This window comes from Bombus affinis, chromosome 8 (genome assembly GCF_024516045.1).
Source record: "Bombus affinis isolate iyBomAffi1 chromosome 8, iyBomAffi1.2, whole genome shotgun sequence".
In the NCBI taxonomy this organism is placed as follows: Eukaryota; Metazoa; Arthropoda; class Insecta; order Hymenoptera; family Apidae; genus Bombus; species Bombus affinis.
The window spans coordinates 16,490,425-16,514,709 of NC_066351.1; the positions used below are offsets into that span (position 1 = coordinate 16,490,425).

The 24,285-nt window shown below is 26.8% G+C and overlaps 8 protein-coding genes and 1 long non-coding RNA gene across 14 annotated transcripts; 6 read left to right on the forward strand and 3 right to left on the reverse strand.

The window, feature by feature from the left end:
• The first annotated feature begins 375 nt into the window (after nucleotides 1-375).
• LOC126919696 (ER membrane protein complex subunit 8/9 homolog) lies at nucleotides 376-1,704 on the forward strand. The gene is made up of 5 exons (XM_050729191.1): nucleotides 376-621; nucleotides 972-1,048; nucleotides 1,110-1,179; nucleotides 1,240-1,334; nucleotides 1,423-1,704. Exons 1-5 carry the CDS (start codon nucleotides 412-414, stop codon nucleotides 1,592-1,594), a joined length of 624 nt encoding a protein of 207 aa, XP_050585148.1. The 5' UTR covers nucleotides 376-411; the 3' UTR covers nucleotides 1,595-1,704.
• A 144-nt stretch (nucleotides 1,705-1,848) lies between these two features.
• LOC126919697 (nuclear receptor 2C2-associated protein) lies at nucleotides 1,849-5,367 on the forward strand. Its single transcript, XM_050729192.1, has 3 exons — nucleotides 1,849-4,154; nucleotides 4,267-4,357; nucleotides 4,568-5,367. The coding sequence occupies exons 1-3, from the start codon at nucleotides 4,117-4,119 to the stop codon at nucleotides 4,844-4,846; spliced, it is 408 nt and encodes a 135-aa protein (XP_050585149.1). The 5' UTR covers nucleotides 1,849-4,116; the 3' UTR covers nucleotides 4,847-5,367.
• LOC126919693 (sterol regulatory element-binding protein 1) lies at nucleotides 4,993-11,445 on the reverse strand. Its single transcript, XM_050729186.1, has 8 exons — nucleotides 11,209-11,445; nucleotides 10,140-10,727; nucleotides 9,769-10,000; nucleotides 9,289-9,683; nucleotides 8,225-9,157; nucleotides 7,799-8,106; nucleotides 6,205-6,360; nucleotides 4,993-6,127 (listed from the first exon to the last, which is right to left on the reverse strand). The coding sequence occupies exons 1-8, from the start codon at nucleotides 11,306-11,308 to the stop codon at nucleotides 5,774-5,776; spliced, it is 3,066 nt and encodes a 1,021-aa protein (XP_050585143.1). The 5' UTR covers nucleotides 11,309-11,445; the 3' UTR covers nucleotides 4,993-5,773.
• LOC126919698 (uncharacterized) lies at nucleotides 6,453-7,884 on the forward strand. Its single transcript, XR_007711748.1, has 2 exons — nucleotides 6,453-6,571; nucleotides 7,218-7,884. It is a non-coding gene; the product is annotated as an uncharacterized LOC126919698 (long non-coding RNA).
• A 292-nt stretch (nucleotides 11,446-11,737) lies between the features above and the next one.
• On the forward strand, nucleotides 11,738-15,064 carry LOC126919694 (lipoyl synthase, mitochondrial). Of its 2 annotated transcripts, none has more exons than XM_050729188.1 (6): nucleotides 11,738-12,026; nucleotides 12,136-12,438; nucleotides 13,844-14,000; nucleotides 14,083-14,140; nucleotides 14,244-14,399; nucleotides 14,475-15,064. In XM_050729188.1, exons 1-6 carry the CDS (start codon nucleotides 11,868-11,870, stop codon nucleotides 14,833-14,835), a joined length of 1,194 nt encoding a protein of 397 aa, XP_050585145.1. In that variant the 5' UTR covers nucleotides 11,738-11,867; the 3' UTR covers nucleotides 14,836-15,064. The 2 variants fall into 2 exon arrangements, with proteins under 2 accessions (XP_050585145.1, XP_050585144.1); XM_050729187.1 differs by having other exon boundaries at nucleotides 11,739-12,026; nucleotides 12,133-12,438.
• On the reverse strand, nucleotides 14,822-16,847 carry LOC126919695 (proteasome subunit alpha type-1). Its single transcript, XM_050729190.1, has 5 exons — nucleotides 16,680-16,847; nucleotides 16,190-16,440; nucleotides 15,915-16,074; nucleotides 15,625-15,834; nucleotides 14,822-15,326 (listed from the first exon to the last, which is right to left on the reverse strand). The coding sequence occupies exons 1-5, from the start codon at nucleotides 16,680-16,682 to the stop codon at nucleotides 15,117-15,119; spliced, it is 834 nt and encodes a 277-aa protein (XP_050585147.1). The 5' UTR covers nucleotides 16,683-16,847; the 3' UTR covers nucleotides 14,822-15,116.
• A 342-nt stretch (nucleotides 16,848-17,189) lies between these two features.
• On the forward strand, nucleotides 17,190-18,256 carry LOC126919513 (60S ribosomal protein L21). Its single transcript, XM_050728849.1, has 2 exons — nucleotides 17,190-17,333; nucleotides 17,732-18,256. The coding sequence occupies exon 2, from the start codon at nucleotides 17,747-17,749 to the stop codon at nucleotides 18,224-18,226; it is 480 nt and encodes a 159-aa protein (XP_050584806.1). The 5' UTR covers nucleotides 17,190-17,333; nucleotides 17,732-17,746; the 3' UTR covers nucleotides 18,227-18,256.
• A 104-nt stretch (nucleotides 18,257-18,360) lies between these two features.
• LOC126919505 (ubiquitin carboxyl-terminal hydrolase 46) lies at nucleotides 18,361-21,022 on the reverse strand. Of its 2 annotated transcripts, XM_050728834.1 has the most exons (8): nucleotides 20,715-21,017; nucleotides 20,278-20,358; nucleotides 19,965-20,181; nucleotides 19,755-19,835; nucleotides 19,370-19,662; nucleotides 19,164-19,301; nucleotides 18,930-19,073; nucleotides 18,361-18,837 (listed from the first exon to the last, which is right to left on the reverse strand). In XM_050728834.1, exons 1-8 carry the CDS (start codon nucleotides 20,715-20,717, stop codon nucleotides 18,730-18,732), a joined length of 1,065 nt encoding a protein of 354 aa, XP_050584791.1. In that variant the 5' UTR covers nucleotides 20,718-21,017; the 3' UTR covers nucleotides 18,361-18,729. The 2 variants fall into 2 exon arrangements, with proteins under 2 accessions (XP_050584791.1, XP_050584792.1); XM_050728835.1 differs by lacking the exon at nucleotides 19,755-19,835 and having other exon boundaries at nucleotides 20,715-21,022.
• Nucleotides 21,023-21,096: 74 nt separating this feature from the next.
• Nucleotides 21,097-24,230, forward strand: LOC126919497 (condensin complex subunit 2-like). Of its 4 annotated transcripts, none has more exons than XM_050728812.1 (3): nucleotides 21,097-21,239; nucleotides 21,317-21,645; nucleotides 21,904-24,230. In XM_050728812.1, exon 3 carries the CDS (start codon nucleotides 21,908-21,910, stop codon nucleotides 23,999-24,001), a length of 2,094 nt encoding a protein of 697 aa, XP_050584769.1. In that variant the 5' UTR covers nucleotides 21,097-21,239; nucleotides 21,317-21,645; nucleotides 21,904-21,907; the 3' UTR covers nucleotides 24,002-24,230. The 4 variants fall into 4 exon arrangements, with proteins under 4 accessions (XP_050584769.1, XP_050584772.1, XP_050584770.1 ...); XM_050728815.1 differs by having other exon boundaries at nucleotides 21,317-21,434; XM_050728813.1 differs by having other exon boundaries at nucleotides 21,317-21,403.
• The last annotated feature ends 55 nt before the right edge of the window (nucleotides 24,231-24,285 follow it).

A 24,285-nucleotide genomic window follows, 5' to 3' on the forward strand; every position in this document is an offset into this window, starting at 1 on the left:
TTATTGCTGAAATATAAGTTGTATAATAAAATTAAATATCTTCTTCAGAAAATAAAACGTTTTTAAGGATCGTACGTAGTTCAATCTAAATTTTTAATTTATTGCAATCTAAAATAATGAAATTTGGAGCTTTCCAATAGAGTATTATTTATCATCTAAACTACGATTTTTTTCCTTAACATGTCACCTGCATTCTGCGAATAATATATGCATATGCATTAGATATGTTCGATATTTCATGTACGTATAGACAATTTTATTTCGCTTTTTATATTTTGTGCCGTCAAACACAAAGCCGAGAAAGCATGGTAGCGATATACATAAACATATATATATAACATATGACTATATATATGACTGGTTTATATCGAATTCACTACTATCGATTCTATCGTTTGTTGTTGAAGAAAAATGGCAGATATCTCGTTCTCTAGTCGTGCATATTGTAAGATCATCTTACACGCTGCTAAATATCCACATTGCGCAATAAATGGATTATTATTAGGCAAACAAAATAGTAAAAGTGACAGTAAATCTGTCGAATTACATATTGAGGATGTAATTCCACTGTTCCACATTTGTCTTCATGTCTCACCTATGGCGGAAATTGCTTTGACCATGGTAAATATTTAATAGTAACAGGTAAACGGTAACAGTCAAATTAATTTTTATTTTAATGAATTATCTAGATACAATATATTTAATAGATTCAACTTATGAAGCAGTTATGTAAAATATTAAAGATGTTGTTACATGAGTATTTATTGTTTCGAAAGTACTAACAATTTTGTACAAGTTTATAAGTATATCTTTTATAAACTTGTAAATATATTTTATCACAACTATTTCAGTTTATATTGTAAGAAACATTTTAATCATTTAAAATCTTAATCATTATAAAATTGTTTAATATGATTCAAATTTCTTTATGATGTAAACATTAAACTAAAATGGAGAAAAAATATTTTCAGGTTGATCAATATGCTATTGGTAAAGGTTTAGTATTAGCAGGTTACTACTTAGCAAATGAAAACATAAATGATTTGAGGTAATTTAATCTTTTATTTAAATTTTTTAACAATAATTTAATTATACAACTTTTAATATAGTACAGATAAACCTGCTCATAAAATAGCGGATAAAATAGCAGAAAATTGCGGCAATACTTTACTTGTAGTGGTAAGTTTTGTAAAAAATTGAACTAAAAATTGTCTTATTATCTTTTTTTCATATTATTAGGTGGACAATAAAGAAATTACACTTGCTATGAGCTCAAATCCCTTGAGAGTTTCACAATTTGTAGATGGCAAATGGAAGCTTAAAGATGTAACAGAGTAATTAGTTTGATATATTTAATATTTGTTTCAAATAGTTTTTAATGTTTATTGTTTAGATTGATACACATTGTTTTGATTTTTACAGTATATTATATGATAAAGGAGTAACTCATACAGATGTATTGTACTCCCTACTAAAAGCAGAAGAATATAGAAATCTTGTTGATTTTGATAATCATCTTGATGATATTTCTCTTGATTGGCAAAATTGTAAGCTTAATAAAACTATAGAAGAATTTATGGAGAAATACAAATAAACACATTTAATTAAAATGCAATTTTGTGAGAATATAATTTGTAAATATTCTCAAATACACTTAGGAACATTTAATGTAAATAAATTAATAAATAAGAATGTATTTTAATATATTGATGTAGAAATATTTATCTCTATCAATTTTATGATGTACAAAATAATACTAAGAGCAAATTATTTACATTTATATTTTGTATGTATATCCTTATATATTCTATCACTCTATAGTTATCATTATTATAGCTATTAATTTATTATGAATAAAATTAAAAATCAGTACAATCACACAACATTTTTGAGTTAATTTCTGGTAAATGTGTTTACAGCAATTATATATAAAAGCAGTAAACACATCGGTTTTATTCATTGTTGTATTTTATAAAACAATTTTAATTTTTCTTGTTATTGATTGTCATTTGATTTTACTTTTTAAGACCTATAGTATTTTTCAATCTTTTGAATCTAAAGCAATTAATTTACTTTTTATATAATCAATTTTTTTTATTTTTAAGTGACTACTGAAAATGATTATGTTATATTTATTACAATAGTAGAATTTAGTAATAAAATTTATTTGGACATACATACGTATATATATTTCTTAAATTATCGCCATAAATGAGTAAGGAAATGATAAAAAAGTGAGCCGAAAAGTGCGCACTACGAATTACCGCCTCTACGTTCAGAGTTTGTACCGGCCATAAAGATATAAAGATATAATACACAAATCATATCATACATATATTACCGTGTAAGTGGATACGATATGACAATAGAAAAACAACGCTGCATAGAGACCCTTTCCCGCAGCCCTTGCTAATCAGGAATGCAGAGTAAACCGTTCGCCGATAACCGATCTGTGTACACATACATATTTATTGTGTGCATGTCATGTGTTATTAGACAAGGACACAAGGAGCCTCTATATTCGTAAGAGAGCTTGAGGAAATTGTTGAAGCTGCAGGATACGATGAAAATAAATTTAGAAGTTAATACAAGTGACACGTCTGATTTGTATATAAAACAGGCTTATGAAGTAAATGTAATAACTATTTTTATGGTAGGCACAGCATATCATATTTCACAGCTAAGTGACTTTTCAGATATCGGGTGCCTCCTACTTCTCTATTTGCATTGATTTATATTTCTCATATGTTTTGTATAATATAATAATAGAAAATAAAAATGATGGGTAGCATGTAATTTATACTAAATATCAATAAAAGTCCTAGTATTTACGGCTAGCAGTGTATGTTTGCTTTAGCCGTGCTCCGTGTCATGTACACATTTCTCCTCCGCTACTCATCGATGCTACCACTATTTTTCAATTGTTTTACTTGTCAATTGTCAGTTTAAATTTGTTACGAATAGTGATGTGCTTATACACAACAGAAACTGAACAATTTATTGAGATTATCAGAAAATATCCATGTGTATGGAATAAAGAAGCAACGGTGTACAAAGACAATGAATTAAAAGGAAAGTCCTGGGAACAAATTGCAGCAAAACATGGATTGCAGAATGGTTTGTATATTCAACCCTTTTGTAACACAGTGCAAAAATTCTGAAAATCCTCCTATAACGCGATATTGTTGTAACATTGTTTCTATATAGCAAGATTTGATAAATTTGGACAACTCTCTGAGTTGTACTAACCAACTGTGTTATGGGAAGCTTGATGACTGCATTTTACAATTTATACAGTAATTATACCATGATCTAAAACTGTACATACCTAGTCTTAATACTATATATTTTTCTTAACTTATGTTAACACAATTTTATTTTTCATAAAAATCCTTTTTAATACATCTACATAGCCTGCTTGCTTTTTCTAAACTTCTTTAGTTTAGCAGACCATATCAATAGTCATATTCATGTAACCTTAAACTTATATGATTAGTCTGCCAAGATATGGCACCAGAGAGTAAATTAAAGAACTGCATAAATATATTTCTTACTTGAAAAGCATCTGCAATAGCATTTTTACCTATTCTACCAGATTGGATTAGCTGACAATGTAATATTAAGAGTTCTGATTGTTTCACATCATATATAGAAATTTGTTACTTTTTCTAAGAGTTATTGAAATTATATAATACTTCAAATTATATTGTATAATACATTAAATTATAATAGTTTTAAATATATAACATTTCTTGTTTTGTAAATTGTTTTTTGTTTTTTGAATTTGTTGATATATGTACATAATAGCATAGTACCTGTGCATAGATGTTATAGCCTTCTACAGATTTTTAGAAGGCATGTACATCAAATTGGTTACTTCTTAAGAAGTATATGTACATCAGGAATCAAAGATTACATCTTTGCAGATGCATTTTTATTGCTTATTTCAACGCACCTCCTCACACTTAAGTTGTTTGGATTTTAGAATTGACTTTAAATATTGTAGTAGTATATCGTGAATACTGGATAGATAATACTCAACATAAGTTCATTCTACTTAACCTTACATTCAATCGACGTTAAGTTACACATGTATTATATTAGTTTTATTTTAGTATGACGTGTTTATTAAAACAATATAAATTCGAGTGTCGGTGAGCTATTATTTACGATAAACTAAACTAAACTAAAATATATATATGTAAAATAATTAGAAATTTGTTTTATACAAACAAAAGTTATATCTATCATATGTTACTTATCTAGGGTTAGTTCAGTTTTGAATAAGAATAATCGATCTTATGGGAAAAATTACATGTTCGATAATTGTCCTGAAACTTGTTGGAATTCTGACGCGGTAAGGAAATCTTTTTTGTACTTTCCTCCTATATTGTTATGTATTAGTGTATTCCTTACCTATTATTTTGTTTTAAAGTAATGCATTTTGATGATGAAGTGATAAAATAAATCTTTTACAGTTTTTTAAAGTTATACTTAAAGAAACATATGTATTAAATAAATAATTCTTACATATATTATTACTACTATTACATATTGTATGTTATAGGGAACTTTTCAGTGGATAATTATTGAATTTGAACAAGAATATGAAATAAGTTCATTTGAAATTGAATTTCAAGGTGGATTTGTTGGCAAAAATTGTCATTTAGAAGTTGGTAATAAAGAAACTAAATTTCATGAATCGTTTTATCCAGAAGACAAAAATACGATACAAATTTTCAGTTTAACAAATCCAATAAAAGCAAAAACTTTTAAATTTGTATTTAATGAAAGTACAGATTTCTTTGGTAGAATTATTATATACAAATTATCTTTACACTCATAAAATATTGTAGCAAACATTATTTTTTACAAAAAATAAATGTAATTAAATATTACATATCTTTTTGACTAAATTTTTGATGTTGTAAATGAAGTGAAAATTGATTTAAAAAATAGATGTTTATAAATAAAGAAAGAATGAGAAAAATATTATAATTTAATTTCCGATCTCATTTATTTTTATATAAAATTGTTCTTATAATTTATTTTGAATATTTAAAACAGCCTGTGTATTTAAGATAGTTTATATGTTCTATTAAATAATAATTAAGTTTAATCATTTCTTAATTATAAAGCTACATTTTGTATGTTAATGTGTTAATTTTACATGTAGTATATATAGAGATATTTATATCAATTTATATCTCTTAAGTAATGAAAACTTATAATAAAATTATATATTTTGAAAAAACTCAAACATATCATTTACAGACTTCAATACCATCATATTATGCACACACAGATATATATAGCAATGACAGATGCATTAATTAAATTACAAAATAATTATATTGAAAATGAAAATATCAAATTAAAACAAGTTATTTAAAAGTCTTAGTTGCGTTAAGAATATCATAATTTCTGTTTGTAAATATTATAATTTATGTACAACAATCTTGCACAATGTGCATTGATATAAATTAAATCAGCTGTTCAACTTAAGCCCTGGAAACTTTCTTTTACTTTATACTCTATGTGATATCATAATACTATACACTATATATATACATAATTAGTGCATATTTATATTTTTTGCCTGTCTTTTATTTTAACGTTTGTTTTAGTATAACGTGAAATAGTACTAAAAGAGAAACCATGTTAGATCCGTTAATTTCTTTGTAAATTTTGTTTACAACAATGAGTCATGAAAGAGACCAAACCTATGTAAAAGACAGGATTGAATGAGGTATATTCTTATACCAGTAATATATTAGTTAGCAGAGATAGCTGGTCCTAATTGTCTCATTAATTTGTAACATTCTTGAAGTCTCTTTCTATCACCTACCCTCTCAAGAGTTTTAGCAGCTTCTGCAAGCATGCCTGCACGTTCTCCAGGAGAGGCTAGTAATAGTGGAGGTAAATGTCGGCAAGCTAAACATAAAGCTACCGCGTGTTCTCTTTCTCCAGTATATTGATCTTGTGAACGATCTTTTCCACAGATAATTGAAGAACGTGAATTTCTGTGATGTAAGCTACGGTCTAACAATATTTGAGTTTTCACTGGTGTTGCTCCCGCCATTATACGTGTTGTGGCTTCATAAACAAATACTCTTGCCAAAGTAGACTAAAAAGTACGTGACAATTGTTAAAAATAGTAATTAACTTATAAATTATGATATTAAAATATATGTATAAACTTACTGGAATATGCTGACATAATTGTCTCAAACAAGCTAAATCACGTTGAAAACCTCCAAGAGATATATTTGTAGTTAATTTTTCTAAATCATTATCCAATTCCTGCCAAAGTGTAGTTCGCATTTCAAGTAACCAATCACAAATCCACAATTGAGTAAGCTAAAAAAATAATCAAAGCTAATAAGAAAATTATTATTAATTTTGTAGATTTGATTGATTTGTTGGATTCAGGAACTGTTAAGAGCTATCTATTCCCAAGAAAAAGTTTTGATTCCATTTTCTACCATCCTGTAAAATATTATAAGCCAAATTCTCAGAAATCATTTCATTTCTTTTTAAATTAAGGACAAAGGAGTTGTTAAATCATCTGGTATGTAAAAAATTTTTAGGAAGACTATTATACACAGGTAAAGAGGACCCCTTTTATTTCAAATGGAGTGAGATATTAACATTTCTTTATTCGAATAGCTCTTATTAAATGAAATAATATCTAACTTGAATATTTTTTGACTTTACACAGTTAAAGAGCTATGGCAAAAAATACATACTTCTCTCAAGAGAAACTTCAGAAGGTAAAAAAAGAAGAAAGGAGGGGAAAAGTATGTGTGTAAATGTATTCTAAAGTGAGAATTATTTGAATAAATGTTTAAAATGATGTCTTTAGATTTCTAAACACCTATTAGGTCTTGTTCATAAAATATTTCAAGAAATTATCTTTCTATTATCAAACAAATAGGTAAAATAATGTGTTTATAAAAAGAGTTGAAATATATTCTTGTCTCTAAATGTACCTAGAAGTGCATTGAATTATTTATTAAATCTCTTTAATTGAGCAGAATAAAAAGAAATGTTTCAAGTAAATGTTACTTTGTTTGATATGAGTTACCTAAATAAAGAAAATGAGTATCTCATTGCATTTAAGATAAATGAAGGAGGCTGCCTTTAAACTTTTCTTAGTAGTCTTAAAAAAATTTATTGTACTTCAAATGATTACCCCGCTATCCTGTTTAATTTAGGAAAGAAAGAAAATATCTACAATGGAAGAAACAGTCTATAACATTTTATTTGGTCTACCCTGTATATATATATATTTATCTATCACATATGACGCTGAGACCTGCCACAGGAGTTGCACTGTAGAAGTATTGCATAGTTATATTACATGCAATGCAACTACAATGCACACTTGTAACAAGTAAGCAATTGCATAAATATATGCATAAAAACTATTGTTACCAGATACTTTTAATTTTGTGAGAATTAGACAATATACTTAAAGTTACTACATATATAATTCATTATTTGATCATTTTCTTTTGTTTTATGAAAAAAAGTGTAACGATATTCATTTTGAGAAGATAAATAACATGAAAAACAGATTTTTCAAAAATCATAAATTTCAAAAAATATAAAAAGAATTAAATATTTTATTTCCGTATTCAAATCATATGTTATATAATTTATTATTTCATAATTTCTAATTTTTTATGTATGTAAAATAAAAGCATTACAAAAAAATATAAGTAATTATAATAATTTTTGTATAAAAGAGTTGAATATATTAATATAATATAAACATAATATTTAAATATCTTACCAAAACGTTTTGGGATGACTGTTGCTTGCAATTATAATAAACCAAACATTGTTCAAGCAATATTCCTGCCTGATCAATAAAACGCATAGAGACTGATTTAGTAGTCGCTTTTGCTGCTTGCAAAGCATTCAAAACAATATATGGCAGTGGACTAATACTGTTATTGTTATTGCAAAGTTGGTAGCATTTTTCATAAGGAAATTTGCTTTCAACAATGCTCCATGCTTGTGAATCGTCTTCTTTCAATCTCCAACATGCTGCTACATATATAACTGCTCCCCACCATAATCCAATTTCATCTTCGCAATCTAAAACATTAATTCACCAAATTTTATTTATTAATTAAAGAAAAAAAAGGAAGAAAGAAATTTAATGACATCCAATACAACCAATGAACTCGTTAAACAAGATTTTATTTAAACTTACGTGTAACTGTAACTTTATCAGTACATAAAAATCCAGCATCTATTCCAGCAGAAGCCATAATAGTTTGTCCATATTCTAATATTGAAGATAAATGAGCATCTCCAACAGTACCGGTTAAAATACGTAAACAATGTCCGATTAAATAATCTCTATATGCACGTGAAGCATACGATAAAGGATCAGCTTTACTAGTTTGAGAAGTAAATTCGTTATCTGGTTGTTCTCCATATTGCCATTTTTGAAATGCTAAAAATTTAGTTCCTTCATCACTCATTATCCACTTTAATTTTGGTGGAACTGCACATGATGATAATAAAGTGCGTGCCTTGCCTAAATAATATTTATGAATAAATGGAAATAATGAGTGCTTGAAACACAATGCAACATTAATATATATTTCTGCTAATAATGATTTTGGAATAGTTTCTCCAGTGGCTTCTGCATAATTCACTGCAGAAAGAGCAAGATACAGAGTTCCACTCTTTGATCCTTCTGACAAATGTAGACATAACATATGCTGATAAATAATAGCCATTTCCATAGCTGATATCTCTGCTTGTTGTCGTGTAGTTTTTTCAGAAAACCATTTATGAGTATACAAAATCCATTTTCCAATCCATAATTTATGAAGAAGTTGTCTTATAATTTGCCACATAGTTGCAAGCCAAATTTCTGCGCGTGATGATGGATATGGTCGGCCTAAGTATTGCAAACATTGATGTAAATCTCGGCATGCTTGACTATATTCATTCTTTGATATATTGAATTCTGCTTGACGTCTCCATCGATGAAGTTCAAGGAAAATTTTACTGTCAGATGGTAGTATTGGATCACCATATAGCAATAGTCTGCAAAGTCCGCCAATTAAAAGTATAGCATTTGTTAGCCATAAAAACACATTGCTCCACACTGGATTTTCAAGATCTGATTGATCTACAAAGAGATTAATAATAGTATTACTCGTTATACATAGCAACATATATAACAATTAGTATAATGTGATAACATTATTATTATACTGTATATTATAATGTAATAGTATTGTAATTATTGTATTATGATACCTTGATAATTAAGAATTGTACGACCATCCAATTTTGTGTTTATATAATCAGAATTGAATCTTCCAACATTATTTATCAAAAAACCTAAAGGATTAAATGCTAAAAAGAGGAGCATAAATCCACAAATCGTAAGCCTAGTATGATCTCTCATGCCTTGATTTGTAAGAACAGATGTTGAATCAACATTTTGTAACAAATCTGGATCATCTTTTATAGATGAAGGAGATTGAGGAGATAATGGTGCTGGTGCTGGAGATAAAGATGATTCACTTGAATCTGATCTAGGTGGTGTAAGTTCACCGCATACTAATAAATCGCGTAAATTTTGCCTTTGAGCAGCTAATTTTAACGACATATTTTCTGCTTTTAATCTTGCATTAGAATTTTGAAGAAACCTAAAATTTTCATTATTTCTAATAAAAATTTTCTTTAATTTATAACAAATATTTTAAAAATCAAAGACATATTAACATAATATACCTAATATAATCAATAGTTTTTCTCAAAATTGCCGATTTGTTCAGTTTAGCATCTACTCCAACAATAATATTCTTCAATTCAATGATTTTATCATTAATTGATGTTCTGTAACGTCGTTCTATGGCATTATGAGCACTACGTTTTACTTCTTTTACTCTTGGTACACCTATATGTGTATTTGTGCTTAATCGATTAATCTGTACCTTATCAGTATCTAATACAACTGGAATACCTAAATAAAAATTAGAATATAACAAATTTAATAAAAATTAAGATATAATAAATTTAATAAAAATTAAGATATAATAAATTTAATAAAAATTAAGATATAATAAATTTAATAAAAATCTCATGACATCATAAATTCTTACCAGCAGTTAAAACTGTTCCATTAGCAGTGTTTACTAAGGTATGTATCTGATGTGGTACAGATGTTGAACTAACAGCTTGTGATCCCCTAGAATAAACAACTGATTCTGATTTTATAAGTTTAGCTGGTAAAAGCAACTGTCTTTGTTGTGTTACTGGTGCTATAGTTACAACAGGAGACTGGACACTGAAGTTTAAGTTTTGTGGTATAGCATATTGTGAACTAAATACTGTAGGTGCTGGTGTGACAGATATTCTTTGTGCTCTATTTTGTATAGAAGTTATATCCTGTAATTGTGGTCGTTGCTTTTGTTGTTGAGATTGTTGAGTGACACAAGGAACTTGTTGTGTATTTTCTGTTATTGCTGGAGCTAATATTACATTTCCACTTGGTACAGATTTGATAATATTTGGATCCTCGTAATCATGAAATTCTTTAAAATCTTTTAGTTCTTTACTATTGTTAAAGTTTAAAAAATCTAATCCCTCTGTATCCATGCCTAAAGGCTCCTCCAATTGTGATAATAATGCATCGTCGTTAAATAAATTTTCATTTTTCAATAATTCACTTTCACAGTTTGTAAGAAGTTCTGTAATAAAAAAAATTTAAGATAATGATTTAACATATACAAAACAAAATCTCTCTCTCTCTCTCTTCTTCTTCTCTCACATGTAATAACAAATAAAGTAATATGTAATGATATTTTCATATTAATCATATAAAATGTTATAATTACATTAAAAAGATATGTTGTTGATTACAACTGTTGATATGAGTTAAAAACTGTTTAATTCATTTCTAGAAAATAATTTGACTACAATTCTTTAAATAAGTAAATATATATAATCAACAAGTATAATCATATTCTTGATTTAAAACAAATTCATTACTTAAAAAATTATATAAAATTGCATAAAAATCACTGAAAAATAAAATTATATAAAAACAAATGAGTAACAAATAAAAAATAAAAATAATATAATTTAAAAATACGGGAAAATTACTATTTCATTATAGCTTTTAAAACAAAACGATAAAAAATATTTTAGTAAATATTAAATACAACATACCATCGATACCAGTTACTTCATTCAAATTAAAGCTGTCGTTCGATTGAAAATTAGAAAAATCGTTATCTTGTGTAGTAGTCCACCCTCCAGGATCTGCCATTGTGGCGTAATATTTGTCAAATATTTATTTTCATTAAATAAATTCAATGATTAAAACAAAACGAAGCACTGATATGTCAAACGTAATAACTAACAAATTACGAAGTCACCCGACCTTTACCCGGTCCAATCACAGAAGCTCTAAAGATCGGATGATATTACGTCAGTATGTGTTGCTAAACTAACAAAATTTATTGTAGAATATGGACGGATTTTTATGAAAAACGTTGCTATTAATATTTTTATTAAATCTTTTGATGAATAACAATGTTTATGAAATGTTTTATAAATAATTCTCTAAATTATCCATTTTAATCTTCAAATTAAAAACAATAAATATTTTAAAATATTCTATGATCTTAAGTAATTAAAACCAAATACAAAAATAAAAACATAAAAAATATGTAATATATAAGTATAGAATCTTTTATTAAGATTCTTTATTATTGATAGGAAAACTATACTACTATTAATAGGAAAATTTCATATTTACTTTAAATTCATAGTTATAAGTAAATATAAATAAATAATTAAAAGTTTGAAAATGCTAGTTTGTACAGATGTTCATTATTGTATTTGATAGTATTCCATGCTATAAGGCTGATTCCTTTTTAGTTTTGAGAGGTTATCTGAATGTTCATTTACAAGCAAACATGTTTCAAGCTTTTCATAAGTCAAGTCGAGTAAAAATATCTACTGCTTGTAATTTTCACTCAACAGTATGTATTTGACAAATAATATTGCTAATGATAGTATTACTAATGCAATATTGATAATAATATTTGATATTTTTAAATATATACTAATATTGTTTGTGTACCAAAGCAGTTGCAATGTGTCAAAGAAAAAACTTTTTCTCAAAAACTAGCGGATGGGCCTAACTTAGAACATTTTATTGCTGGTACCTACAAAGAATATAATGGAAAATTGAAGTTAGAAAAAGGTGATAAATCTCGTTTGAAATTACCACCTTGGCTTAAGACAGAAATCCCAATGGGTAAAAATTATAGTAGAATAAAGTCACAATTAAGACGATTACAATTAAGCACTGTATGTGAAGAGGCACGATGTCCTAATATTGGGGAATGTTGGGGAGGTGGTACACATGGAACAGCAACAGCTACTATTATGGTTTGTATTATTAACTTTATGTATCTCATTGTTTTGTAATATTGTTTAAAAAGGTGATTTAATTAAAAGTATACAAGTTGTACACATAACTGATGCTATGATTTTTTGGTTACTTCTGATGGTCTAACAAAAAAATGTTCTAAATAAAAATTAATCAGTATCTAGCCAGTTGCAAATTGCTACATAAAAGATTTTCAGAAACTTGTTTGTGCAATAAGATATCAAGGTCACCTTGATATTCTTAAATTTATTTTTGGCTTCATGTTGTAGCTAATATTCAGAGGAGTTTAACGACCTACTATACCATGACTTTAAAATGATCCTCGAAATTTTTGCTTAATCAAGAGGAATAGAGAATTATGTATGCTGAGAATTATTTTATAGATGCAATATGAATAACATAAAATAGGAAGAAACATACCTTGATATTACACTATTTCTGTATGTTCAATCACAACAAATGCTTGAATCATAGCCTATAGTTTTGTAAATATAATCCTGACTGATGTCATAAGTTTGTAGTAGTTGCTTCTGTCAGAATAAATTTGCATGCATGCTATACAGATTCGCTGTTTTAAATCCTCAGTAGATTTGTTTTCTGTGGAGTCATCTGTAGTCTAAAGGTCTATCCTGAGCTTATTCAAAATATCAAACATCTAAAGGAGTGAATCTGTACAGTGTACATGGAAGTTTGCTCTGATAGCATTATAGCAACAGTTATTACAAATTTGGTCCAAATTATATTTACAAAACCATCGGCTATAATTCAAGTATTTGTTGTAATCGAACACACGGAGATAATGTAATATCAAGATATGTTTTTTTCTATTCTATGTTATTCATAGTCCATCTATAAAATAATCCTTACCATACACAATTCTCCATTCCTCCTAATTAAATGGAAGTTTCGAATCAAGGTCATAGTATAGTAAATCGTTGAACTCATCTTGATATCAAATACAACAATGTGAAGTCAAAAATGCTGTGTCATTTAAAAACGACAAAGTAACTTAGTACCTTATCTAAAAAATAACTTTTTAGAAATTTTTTAAACGGCAATTTGTAGCTGGCTAAATACTAGTTAACTTTTGTTTGGAACATTTTTTTGTCAGATCATCAGAAGTACCCAAAAATTAGTGGCAACAATTATGTGCTACACCCTGTATAAGCTAATGATTGTGCTTTATATTAAAAGTGATAAAAGTTAGCAAAATGTAAATTTATTCATCATGCACAACATTTCATAATATAAATTTTCACATTGCTATTTAGTAATTTCATTACATAATACTTTTACTAAAATCTAATTATTTGTTGCAATACTGTCAAGTAACAATTGGGTTTTATCCAAAAAGGTTAATCAGTTATATATGAGAATATAATAATGGAAAACAATTTAATATAGTTAATGGGCGATACATGTACCCGTGGTTGTCGTTTCTGTTCTGTAAAAACGTCACGCACACCATTACCATTAAATCCGGAGGAACCAGTAAATACAGCAACTGCAATAACGGATTGGGGTTTGGATTATGTTGTACTTACATCGGTAGACAGAGATGGTTAAGTAGTTTGTACATTTTTTAATTTATGTATATACCAAAATTATTATGTTTCTTATGTCAAAATTATATATTGTAATAGATTTAAGTGATGGCGGAGCTAGTCATATTGCAGAAACAGTGAAGGAAATTAAAAAAAGGTGCATAATCTTATCACCTTATTTTGTCTATTATTATAACAAAGTACTTTGCATTTATATATTAAATAAACATTTTATATACATGCTTTTTATATTTTTGCAGAACTAATATTTTAGTGGAATGTTTAGTACCAGATTTTAGGGGAGACAAAAATTGTGTTAAAATAATTGTTGATTCTAATCTTGACGTGTTTGCTCATAATATTGAAACTGTTGAACGTTTAACTCCATTTGTTAGAGATAGACGAGCTGAATATAGGTAAGGTACATATTGTAGCTTTTGTAACTTTTTTTAGTAAACTTAGAAATATATGTATTTTCGTGTATTTTTTAGACAATCGTTGAAGGTATTAGAAACAGCAAAGGTATGCAATCCAGAATTGATTACAAAATCATCGATAATGTTAGGATTAGGGGAAACTGATGAAGAAATTGAGCAAACAATGACAGACTTAAGAGAAGCAGGTGTAGATGCTTTGACACTTGGCCAATATATGCAACCTACAAAAAGACATTTAAAAGTAATTGAATATATTACACCTAAAAAATTTAAAAAATGGGAAAATATTGGAAATGAACTAGGATTTTTATATACTGCAAGTGGTCCATTAGTGCGTTCATCATATAAAGCTGGAGAATTTTTCTTAACAAATATATTAAAAACACGTAGAAACAAACAGATTGAAAACCAATAAACATATTTGTTTTAATTGTAATTGAAAATACTTGTGTATTCATGTTCAATAGTACAAATTATTGTATATCTGTACATAAAGGAATACTATCAAATCATGTAGATAATTGTAATTACATGGCTAAAGAAATGTATTATATATATTGAAAATTAACAAAATTTTCATGATTCATGACATCCTATTATTGTATTGAATATGATGAGGAAAAATACAATTTTTAAACGTAAAATGCAAATTCATTTCAAATGTATACATAAAATATGCTATAAAGTAAATTATTTTTAATCTGTGTCCATTGCAACTGTAACTTGTGGGTCTTCTAGATCTTCATCAGAAGGTAGAGGTTGTGGAGGTCTAAAATTTCGTTTTACATTTGGTTCAGTAGGTTTACTACGCTTGTCATCTTCAATTTGAGATAAATAGACAGAAATTGCATCTTCATCATATATTTTAAAATCTGTACCTTTTCCCACTACTGCGATAGAGACATTCTATAATAAAATAATTTCTCTTATAATATATCTTACGTAAGATTTAAAAAATACTTATATGCTAAATTTATAAGAAAAATAGGAGAGAAGAAATTTTCACAATTTTTTATACAATTTCCATGGCCGTTTGTTGAATACGATTAAAAACTCGAAAACCATGACAAATTAAAAAATTTATTAAAGTCTTCTATTAAAATAATATTCTAAAATTTATTAAAATCTTCTTTTACTTTTTTCACAAATCTACTACTTATGAAAAAAACGTTGGAAACTAATAGAATGAACATCTTTCATTTACCTTTACTGATAAATCAACTTCATTTGGCAATGTATCTCTTAACGCACGAAGACCGTGTTTTATTAGTTCATCAAGATCACATGATAAAAGTTCATTAAGATGTTTTTCTAAGTATGTACGAGCACTCTGAGAACGTGCACCAATAGCCATTGCTTTACAATCAAAGTAATTTGATGATGGACATGTTTGATAAATATGTGGTCCTTGATCCTTTAGAAATATTAATAATACTTTAATAACAGTTTATCCTTTGCTAGATAGTAATCAACCATTTAATCACATCTACCTACATCATATCCAGCAATAAGTAAACCTACTCCATATGGTCTTCTATCATATCTTTGAGTACATGTTTGCAATTTATTTCCCAGGGATGCAAGTAACCGACTTACAGGTAATAGGTCATCATGAGAATATTTATAATTTAAACATTCAGTTCGCATATATCGACTATAAACAAATAAATAAAAATTCAAATTTTAATTTGACAAAGATTTTAAAACAATGATTATATTTTTATTAATAGTGACATGATATAACTGATATATTATTGTTTATGGTATACCTCAACATCCTAGCATCAGCCGTTAAACCTGAGATAGAAATTCCCATATGTTTATCTATGGGAAATATCTTTTTCTGATGAGCAGATAACTCAGAAGAAGCTCTTTTCAGAGCAATAAGGACTGCATGAGATTTATTTTTAAGTCCTACAGTAGCTGATCCTAATTTCACAGCTTCCATTGCATACTCTACTTGATGTAAACGTCCTTGTGGACTCCAAACTGTGACATCACTGTCGTATTGATTCCGGAACTGAAAAATATGAAAAATTTTTTATTATTATTTAATGTTTTATATTAACTAGTTTTATTCATTGTAGTTGTTATAATATGTTAAAATGAAAAAGAATATCAATATGTAATATATACATAATTTAATTCCACGTACAAATTAACCCTTCTGATGATAAATATAGGGTCGCAAATACCATAATAATGATGTGATATACTATATTATTATGTTTCGTGAAAAAAACTATGTAAAATACATACCATTATTGAATATTATTTAATTATAAATATAAAATGGTATTTATTATTTAAATTATTAATTTATTTAGTAAATAACGTAAAGTTGTAAAATACTTATGACCAACAACGAATCTTTTTCATAAAACAACTGTCATGCAGCGGTATTATGATCAAATAAATAATAGAGAGGACACTCCTTTGCTATCAGCTTCATAGTGAAAGCGCTATCTAGTAAAGTTCTAAATTATCATAATTTTAGTTTATGAAATTAGTAACCTCTATTTATAAATTTATAAATTTATAAATCTCTAATATATAAATTGCTATAAACGTCTCTAAAATTATACTCGAAGTTATTTATTATTATTATAAAATTTATTTCATCCAACGTGATTATTATATGTGTATGGCTCATTTTGTCTAAAAAATTTTATTAAATGTGTTAATCTTGAAATTTATTTTTAAGTTAAATTAGTGAAGAATTAATGAATAAAACTTTGTTATATCAATTTGTTATTATAATAATAATAAGTATAATGAAGGAACCTCATATAACTAAATATCGAAGTCGACTATGTATCGATTATTATCGATTCTTCTGTAATAATAATAAGTATAAGAGTACCGATCTTAAATTCTTTTTTCGAAGAACGTGAATGGTTACACTTGTCTTTTGTAAGTATAAGACAATATTTATGAAAAATTTTAAAAAGCTTTTACGATATTTGCTTTATGTTTCATTTTTTATAATTTCTTAATATTTTGTTCGCTATGTTTAACTTTTATCTGCATGAAAGAAAAGCTGAATTTCATTTTAAATTGTCTTCCTAAGCAAATGCACGTGACAGTATTCGTGCATATGTTAATAAATTTTGTTTTAAATTTTGATAAAAATTCTATATTTCATCATTTTATTTATTAAAATTTAATATTTTAATCATCTATATTGCTATATAAATTTATATAAAAAAATATTCTAATTATTTAGTTAACATAACCAATTTTAATTAATGATACTTTTGTGATTGTGTTCAATTATTGCAAAAGATTTAATACAAATACATATATTGTAGGCAGAATCAGTCGCTATGACAAATTCAAAGGGATATCGCAGAGGAACAAGGGATTTATTCTCCCGGAAGTTCCGCAAACATGGAACGATTCCATTGTCCACATATATGAAAGTGTACAAAGTGGGCGACATAGTGGATATCAAAGGTAATGGAGCTGTTCAAAAGGGAATGCCTTATAAAGTTTATCATGGAAAAACTGGACGTGTATTCAATGTTACTCCTCATGCTCTTGGTGTTATTGTCAATAAGAGAGTCCGTGGGCGAATTATTGCCAAAAGAATTAATGTTCGTATTGAACATTTAACTCATTCTAAATGTAGAGAAGACTTTTTGCAACGTGTAAAAGAAAATGAAAAACTTAAGGAATTAGCGAAGGAGAAGAACATAAAAGTAAAGCTAAAAAGACAGCCTGCCGAACCTAGGCCTGGACACATTGTATCAGGACGTGAAAATCCAATTTTACTTGCCCCTATTCCATATGAATTTATTGCTTAAAATTTAAATAAACAGCTTTTGGAAAAATCAGTATCATGTGTATTTATTTCCAATGTGTATTTTAAATATAGTTTTAAATGTAATACTTGCAATGAAATTTTATATTAATCTACATGTATAAAAATAGAATGCAATTTTTGTTAACAATGATTTTATTTTCATTAATATATTTTTACATACATATAGAATTTATCGTTATCTTTAACTGAAACAAAATATTTTATGGACTAGTATTTTTTGCATCAGAATTAAAATACATAATTCTTCTTGTATCTAGAAAGAAAACAATTTTCTTAGAGTGTTACATTAATTATTATGGTAGCCCAAGAAGCTAATCATTTTTTATATATTTTACAAACAAGATATAATTGATTCTATACATATTTTACTTTATAAATAATCTAACATATAATATTTTTAATTTTATACACTGTACTTCAATAAAATACGAAATTATCGTATAGAATTTGTTTAATTTAATCACTATATATTTGTAGTAAGTTCTAATTACAATCTATTGATTGATAGAATAGGATATAGCCAGTTTCAGAACTTTTCTGAATATCTGATGTAAGTCCATAAAAGTCTTCTATTGTAGATGCATCAATCTTCTAAAATGAAAATTTAGTAATATAAATAGTTATATAAAGATAAATAATTCTTACATAATATAAATACTTATAATGTAAATTATAAGACTTACATCAACCATATCATCATCAAAAAGTAACCAAAACCCATGGCTTTTTACTATTGAAATATAGTGTCCTCGGTTAGGCCCACTACCACAATGTATCACAACTGCGACCAAATCATATAATCGATCCGGATTCACTGCATCATCACTCTATAAATTATTATATGTATAAAAATATAGATTCGAATGTTGGAAGGTTAAAATAAACAATCAAATATATAACAATTGCAAACTATTTACCGTATTAAAGAGTCGGAGCTCTAGAGGAAAAACTACCCTGTGAGAAACTTTTATGTGACGATTATATTGCTCCACATATTTAAATCTCTTTAGATGCAATGCTAGTATCATTGGTAATTTTTTAACCCTCATCCGTTTCTGGAATAAAGGAGTATTGTTAAATTCCTTCCTAAATTTTATTAATCGTAAAACTTTTTTACAAATACCTGAGCTTCTTGATAACTACTACAGTGATCACATTTGAATTTGTTGTCGCTACAAAGCGTCTCAGTATTTGAAAAACATCTGAGGCAGTGTGTGATTGAAGTATTTTGGTCTACATCAACTTGTAAATCAAAGAAATCCTCATCTTTGCTAGATACAGTCTCACAATTAAGGCAGCGTGTTTCTGATGTCAAAATTCCTTGAAATATTTCATGAACCCATGTAGGCTCTGGTGGTGAACCAGCATCACCTGCACCACATTTTCCTCCTGTTGGTTTGCTTTGACTTCTCTCTGCTGGAATATCAGACACATAAAATTAATATTGTAAGGATCTGCTATTATATACATGTACATATGCATGTACATATGCAAAGAAATTTGCATACCTAAAATAATTTCATTTATGTGATTTATCAAAAAATTTAAAAATTCATGTGCATCCTGTTGCATATAATTATCAAATTCCTCTGTAAAAAATTATATACATACATTATAAGTAGCATGCATAAACAATTTAAATACTTAAATATTTTATAGAATATATCACTATAATTATAAAATCAATTTTTATATTAGAAATATGTATTCATATTAACCTTTCTCTTTTCTCAATCTGGCAATAAATTTTTTTGGAGCAATAGATCCAACTTTCTTTTTTTGAGTTGCAATACTGTAGAACAAATCTGCTAAACATGTTAATAATGTTTCCTTGGTTCTCTTATTTCTAGCTTTGTATTCTAGAACTTTTTCTCTAAATGGTCGACAAAAATATAAAGCTTGTAGCACAGAATTACTATAACAGGTATTTCCAAACTATAATAATATAAATATTAGTATTAATAATTTTAATACAGAGAATAAAAAACAATTTTATAATTTTTAAATATTTCTATAATTTATTATACTTACATTAACTAGACCAAAATAATGTTCATTAGGAGGAAATTGATCAGAGCCAATATCTTTCTCCAATTGTGATATATTTGTACCCTATAATAATTATAATATATAATATATAATCATAAAGAAGTGATAGTAATAATAGAAATTTGTAAACAAATGTTTTGTAATTAACATATACATATACATAACATAATTTGTAACATATAAATAAGCTCTGACGAAATTTCTTTAAATTCTAACCTGATTTTAGAAATAAATTCCTAATTTTGTATAATTACAAGTTATTTCTTATTTTATTATGAAATTTATTTAAAAAAGATATAGTGTATGACGACTTAAAACAAATATAGATTGAGTGTATATGATGGTATTCATATTGATATCACACAATGACACAAAGCTAGTAAACATATTTATTGATTATAAAATTCATTTCAACTTACCATTTTATGATTTAATAACTGTTACTGACCACTGACAAGCAAACAGCATGGATTTTGATGATGGAACCTCCATGGTATTCTAATTTACAAGTTTATTGTTTAAATTATTATAATTGCATAGTTGTCCAGGTTTTTTTACGATAGAAATGAAAACAACTGTTCGATAATGACAATTTGCACAATGTTTCTTATATATGTTCACGTGTGTTCTTCGACGTTTTCATTAACATATACTCTGAACGGTATTTGTCTCGAGTCTCGATTAAATTATTAGTTTTCACGAAATTATCAGAAGTTATTGATGTGTGCTCAAAAGCATTAAAAAGGGTATTGATGTTGATTCCTGAAGCGGTTTTTCAACGAAAGATGTCTCTACATAGGAAATATATTCGGTTATTCGGCACTCTACAAACAATTACTTCATGATAAAATCTCTTGAATTTGATATCCGTGGTTTTATGATCGCAATTTTTGTAGTTATTTCGCGCCAATTTTTTTAGAATTTTCGGGAAATAACAGCTCAATGTATTTTTGTGATATATTGTATTTTGTATACGTATATTGTATTTGAATGATACACATAGAAATATTGTGTTTTTCAGATATATTATGAAGTATGACCTCATTTCATGTAACTATTAGCATCAATTTGAAGAAAGTAGAGCGTTGATGTTATACATATGTTGAACGTAATTGTATTACTAATTAAGTTTTTCAAACGTAATTGAACATTATATAGAAAAAAGAATAAAATAAAACGTTATTAATTTGTGTGATGGTCTTTATCAAGCTGTTTAGTTTATAATTTTCAAAATACATGTTTATTTAAACATGTCTAAATTTCATTATTATTCAATGTATAATTATGAAGGAAAAATGTTATTGACAATATACATATTTCTATTTTTATAATCATTGTAGAATGTCACAGGTAATATACGAACAATCATGTTCTTTTTATTATATGATCTTATAAATCATTTGAATATTTAAGGAATATTTATGCATTTTTAAAAATTTGGAAAATTGATAATTATATATAATTTTGATTCATTTACTTACATAATTCAATCCATTTTTATAAATCATTTCAAATTTATATATTTAAATAAAACATCACAATTCATATAAAAAATATATAAATATTAAAAAGAGTTATTTTATATACATTTTTCTATATTTATTGTAGGAATATGGATAAAGAAGTTCAGCTTAATATTCATAAAATTCCAAGCGGCAAGATGACAGCTTGTAAGGGTATAAATATATTAATGGATTCTATTATACATTCCTCTCCATCTTCTTCTTCTCCATTGCGACGGAAGTCTGTAATTCCTCAAAAAATAAACAGTTTTGCTTTATCAGAAAATGATGATGAAGCAGAACGTTTGGCTCGTCGCCGAGAAATTACTGATACTGCATCATCAATTTCTACAAGTTTAAATGATAAAAGACGTTCTTTGGGACTTGGTTTTCTAGTGAATATGCCAGCTTCTCAAATGGCAGAACGCATATCACAATGTATAAAACTTGGTACAGAGAATAAAATTAACTCCAAAAATGCATTTAGCTTAGAAATGATTGATTTTATGACATATATGATTAAGAAAAAAGATGCCAACATGTCTAATTTGCAAGTAGCTAGTACATCTTTGGATGTAAGTACTAAAATCTATGGATATCGTGTTGATGGTGTACATATGGATATACTCAAAATGATTGGTGGACTGGAAAAACAAGACAAAGACAGTAAAAACCAAAATAATATGGAAGAAATGGATTGTCAAGAAGCAACAGAGAACAGCCAAGATAAACGAAAGCAAGAAAAAAGAAAGAAGAAAAAAAATAAACAAACAATATTTGCCACTGTTGAAGCTTTAAAAATGAATGTTGAAACTGAGAAACCTTCTTTAATAACTATGGAAGCAGATTTACAAACCACAGATATGTTGTATCAAGTGATGTTGCCAAACCATGCAAATTCCAAATTTTATCTACATCCTTATAATGATATTTTAATAGATACAGTAAATAGCAAAGACTTGCAACATAAATATACAGGGTGTGATATTCCAGAAATAAGAGATTTTTCAAACATGCAAATTGGTGCTCCTTTATTCTATTTTGATTTTCTTAGTTGGACGATAGATGAACCAAATGAGGTAATTCCAGAAGAAAATAATGGGAGCAAATTTCAATTTGATCTTGATGAAAACTCAGTACATGACAATGAACATGTATCTACTGGTATGAATTATTTTGATATTGAAGTGACAGAAGAAGAAAATGTAGATAGATGTGCTATTATACCTAATCAGGTAGAAAATATTGTGGATTTTTGTAAAGTTTTAACTAATACGGTATCATCAAAAGTTTCAGAATATTCCTTTATTCAAAAGAGCTTAAATATACATTGGGCTGGCCCATCTCACTGGAAAGCAACTAATTTTAAAAAAACTTTATTTAGTAATAATTTTGAGAATCAACTATGTCGTCAAGCACAAGCAAAGAAGAAAAATAAGGAAATGGAGTTGTGTTATGATGATAAAACGATTGAAAACATGAATATTAAATTTTTACCAAGTCAGTTAACTAAACTGCATACTAGAACTGTTAAAATAGAATGGAATGAAGAAATATTAACATTACCTCCAGATAAACATTATGATATTATACAAGCTAGTAAATTATATCTTCATACAACAACACTTAAAAATTCAAGAAATGCAAATAATATAAATGTTACTACTTTATCTGATAACATAGAAAATTATAATTATATAAATGCAAATGATATATCAAGCCATTGTTCTAACAATCACAATGAGGAATATGAACAAAATGAAGAAAATGATGCAGTTGATAATGATATACAATATGAAAATGAGGGTATATTTGGAATACAAATGCCTTTTACTGGAGACAATCTAGTTGCTATACCAAAACTCACAAATAAGTTGTCTATTGCTTATTGTGTACGTCCCAAAAAAGTTGACATGAGACAATTAAAATATTCTATTTGGAAATGTTTAAAAGATAATACAGAAAAGGATGTACAAGAAACAGAGAGTAGAAAAACAATGCAACAAGATAGAGGTAACAAAATGAATAGTAGTAAATATTTTAGTGATATTTATAAAGTATTGCCAGGTATATTAACTAAAACTAATATTGAAGCTTTAAGCTTTCCAATTTCGTTTGTGTCTTTATTGCATTTAGCAAATGAAAAAACGTTAAAAATAAATTCTTCATATGACATGACAGATCTTATTATAGAGCAAGGATAAACATATTTATATAAAACTAAAAAAAATTATAATATTTATAATTACGAGATTATAAAAAATTATATAAAATAAGAATTGAATATGAATTGAGAAGATTATGTAATTAACAATTAAACAACATTTTGCTTTGAATAAAATAGATATGTGTGTGATAAATATTGATTAAGTTTTATATTAATACAATATTGTCATAATGCGCAATAAATTTATTATATTTTTAACAAGCCTAGTACTTGATTATTTTCAATTTTATATTAATATTCTCCAAAATTCTTCTATTGAGT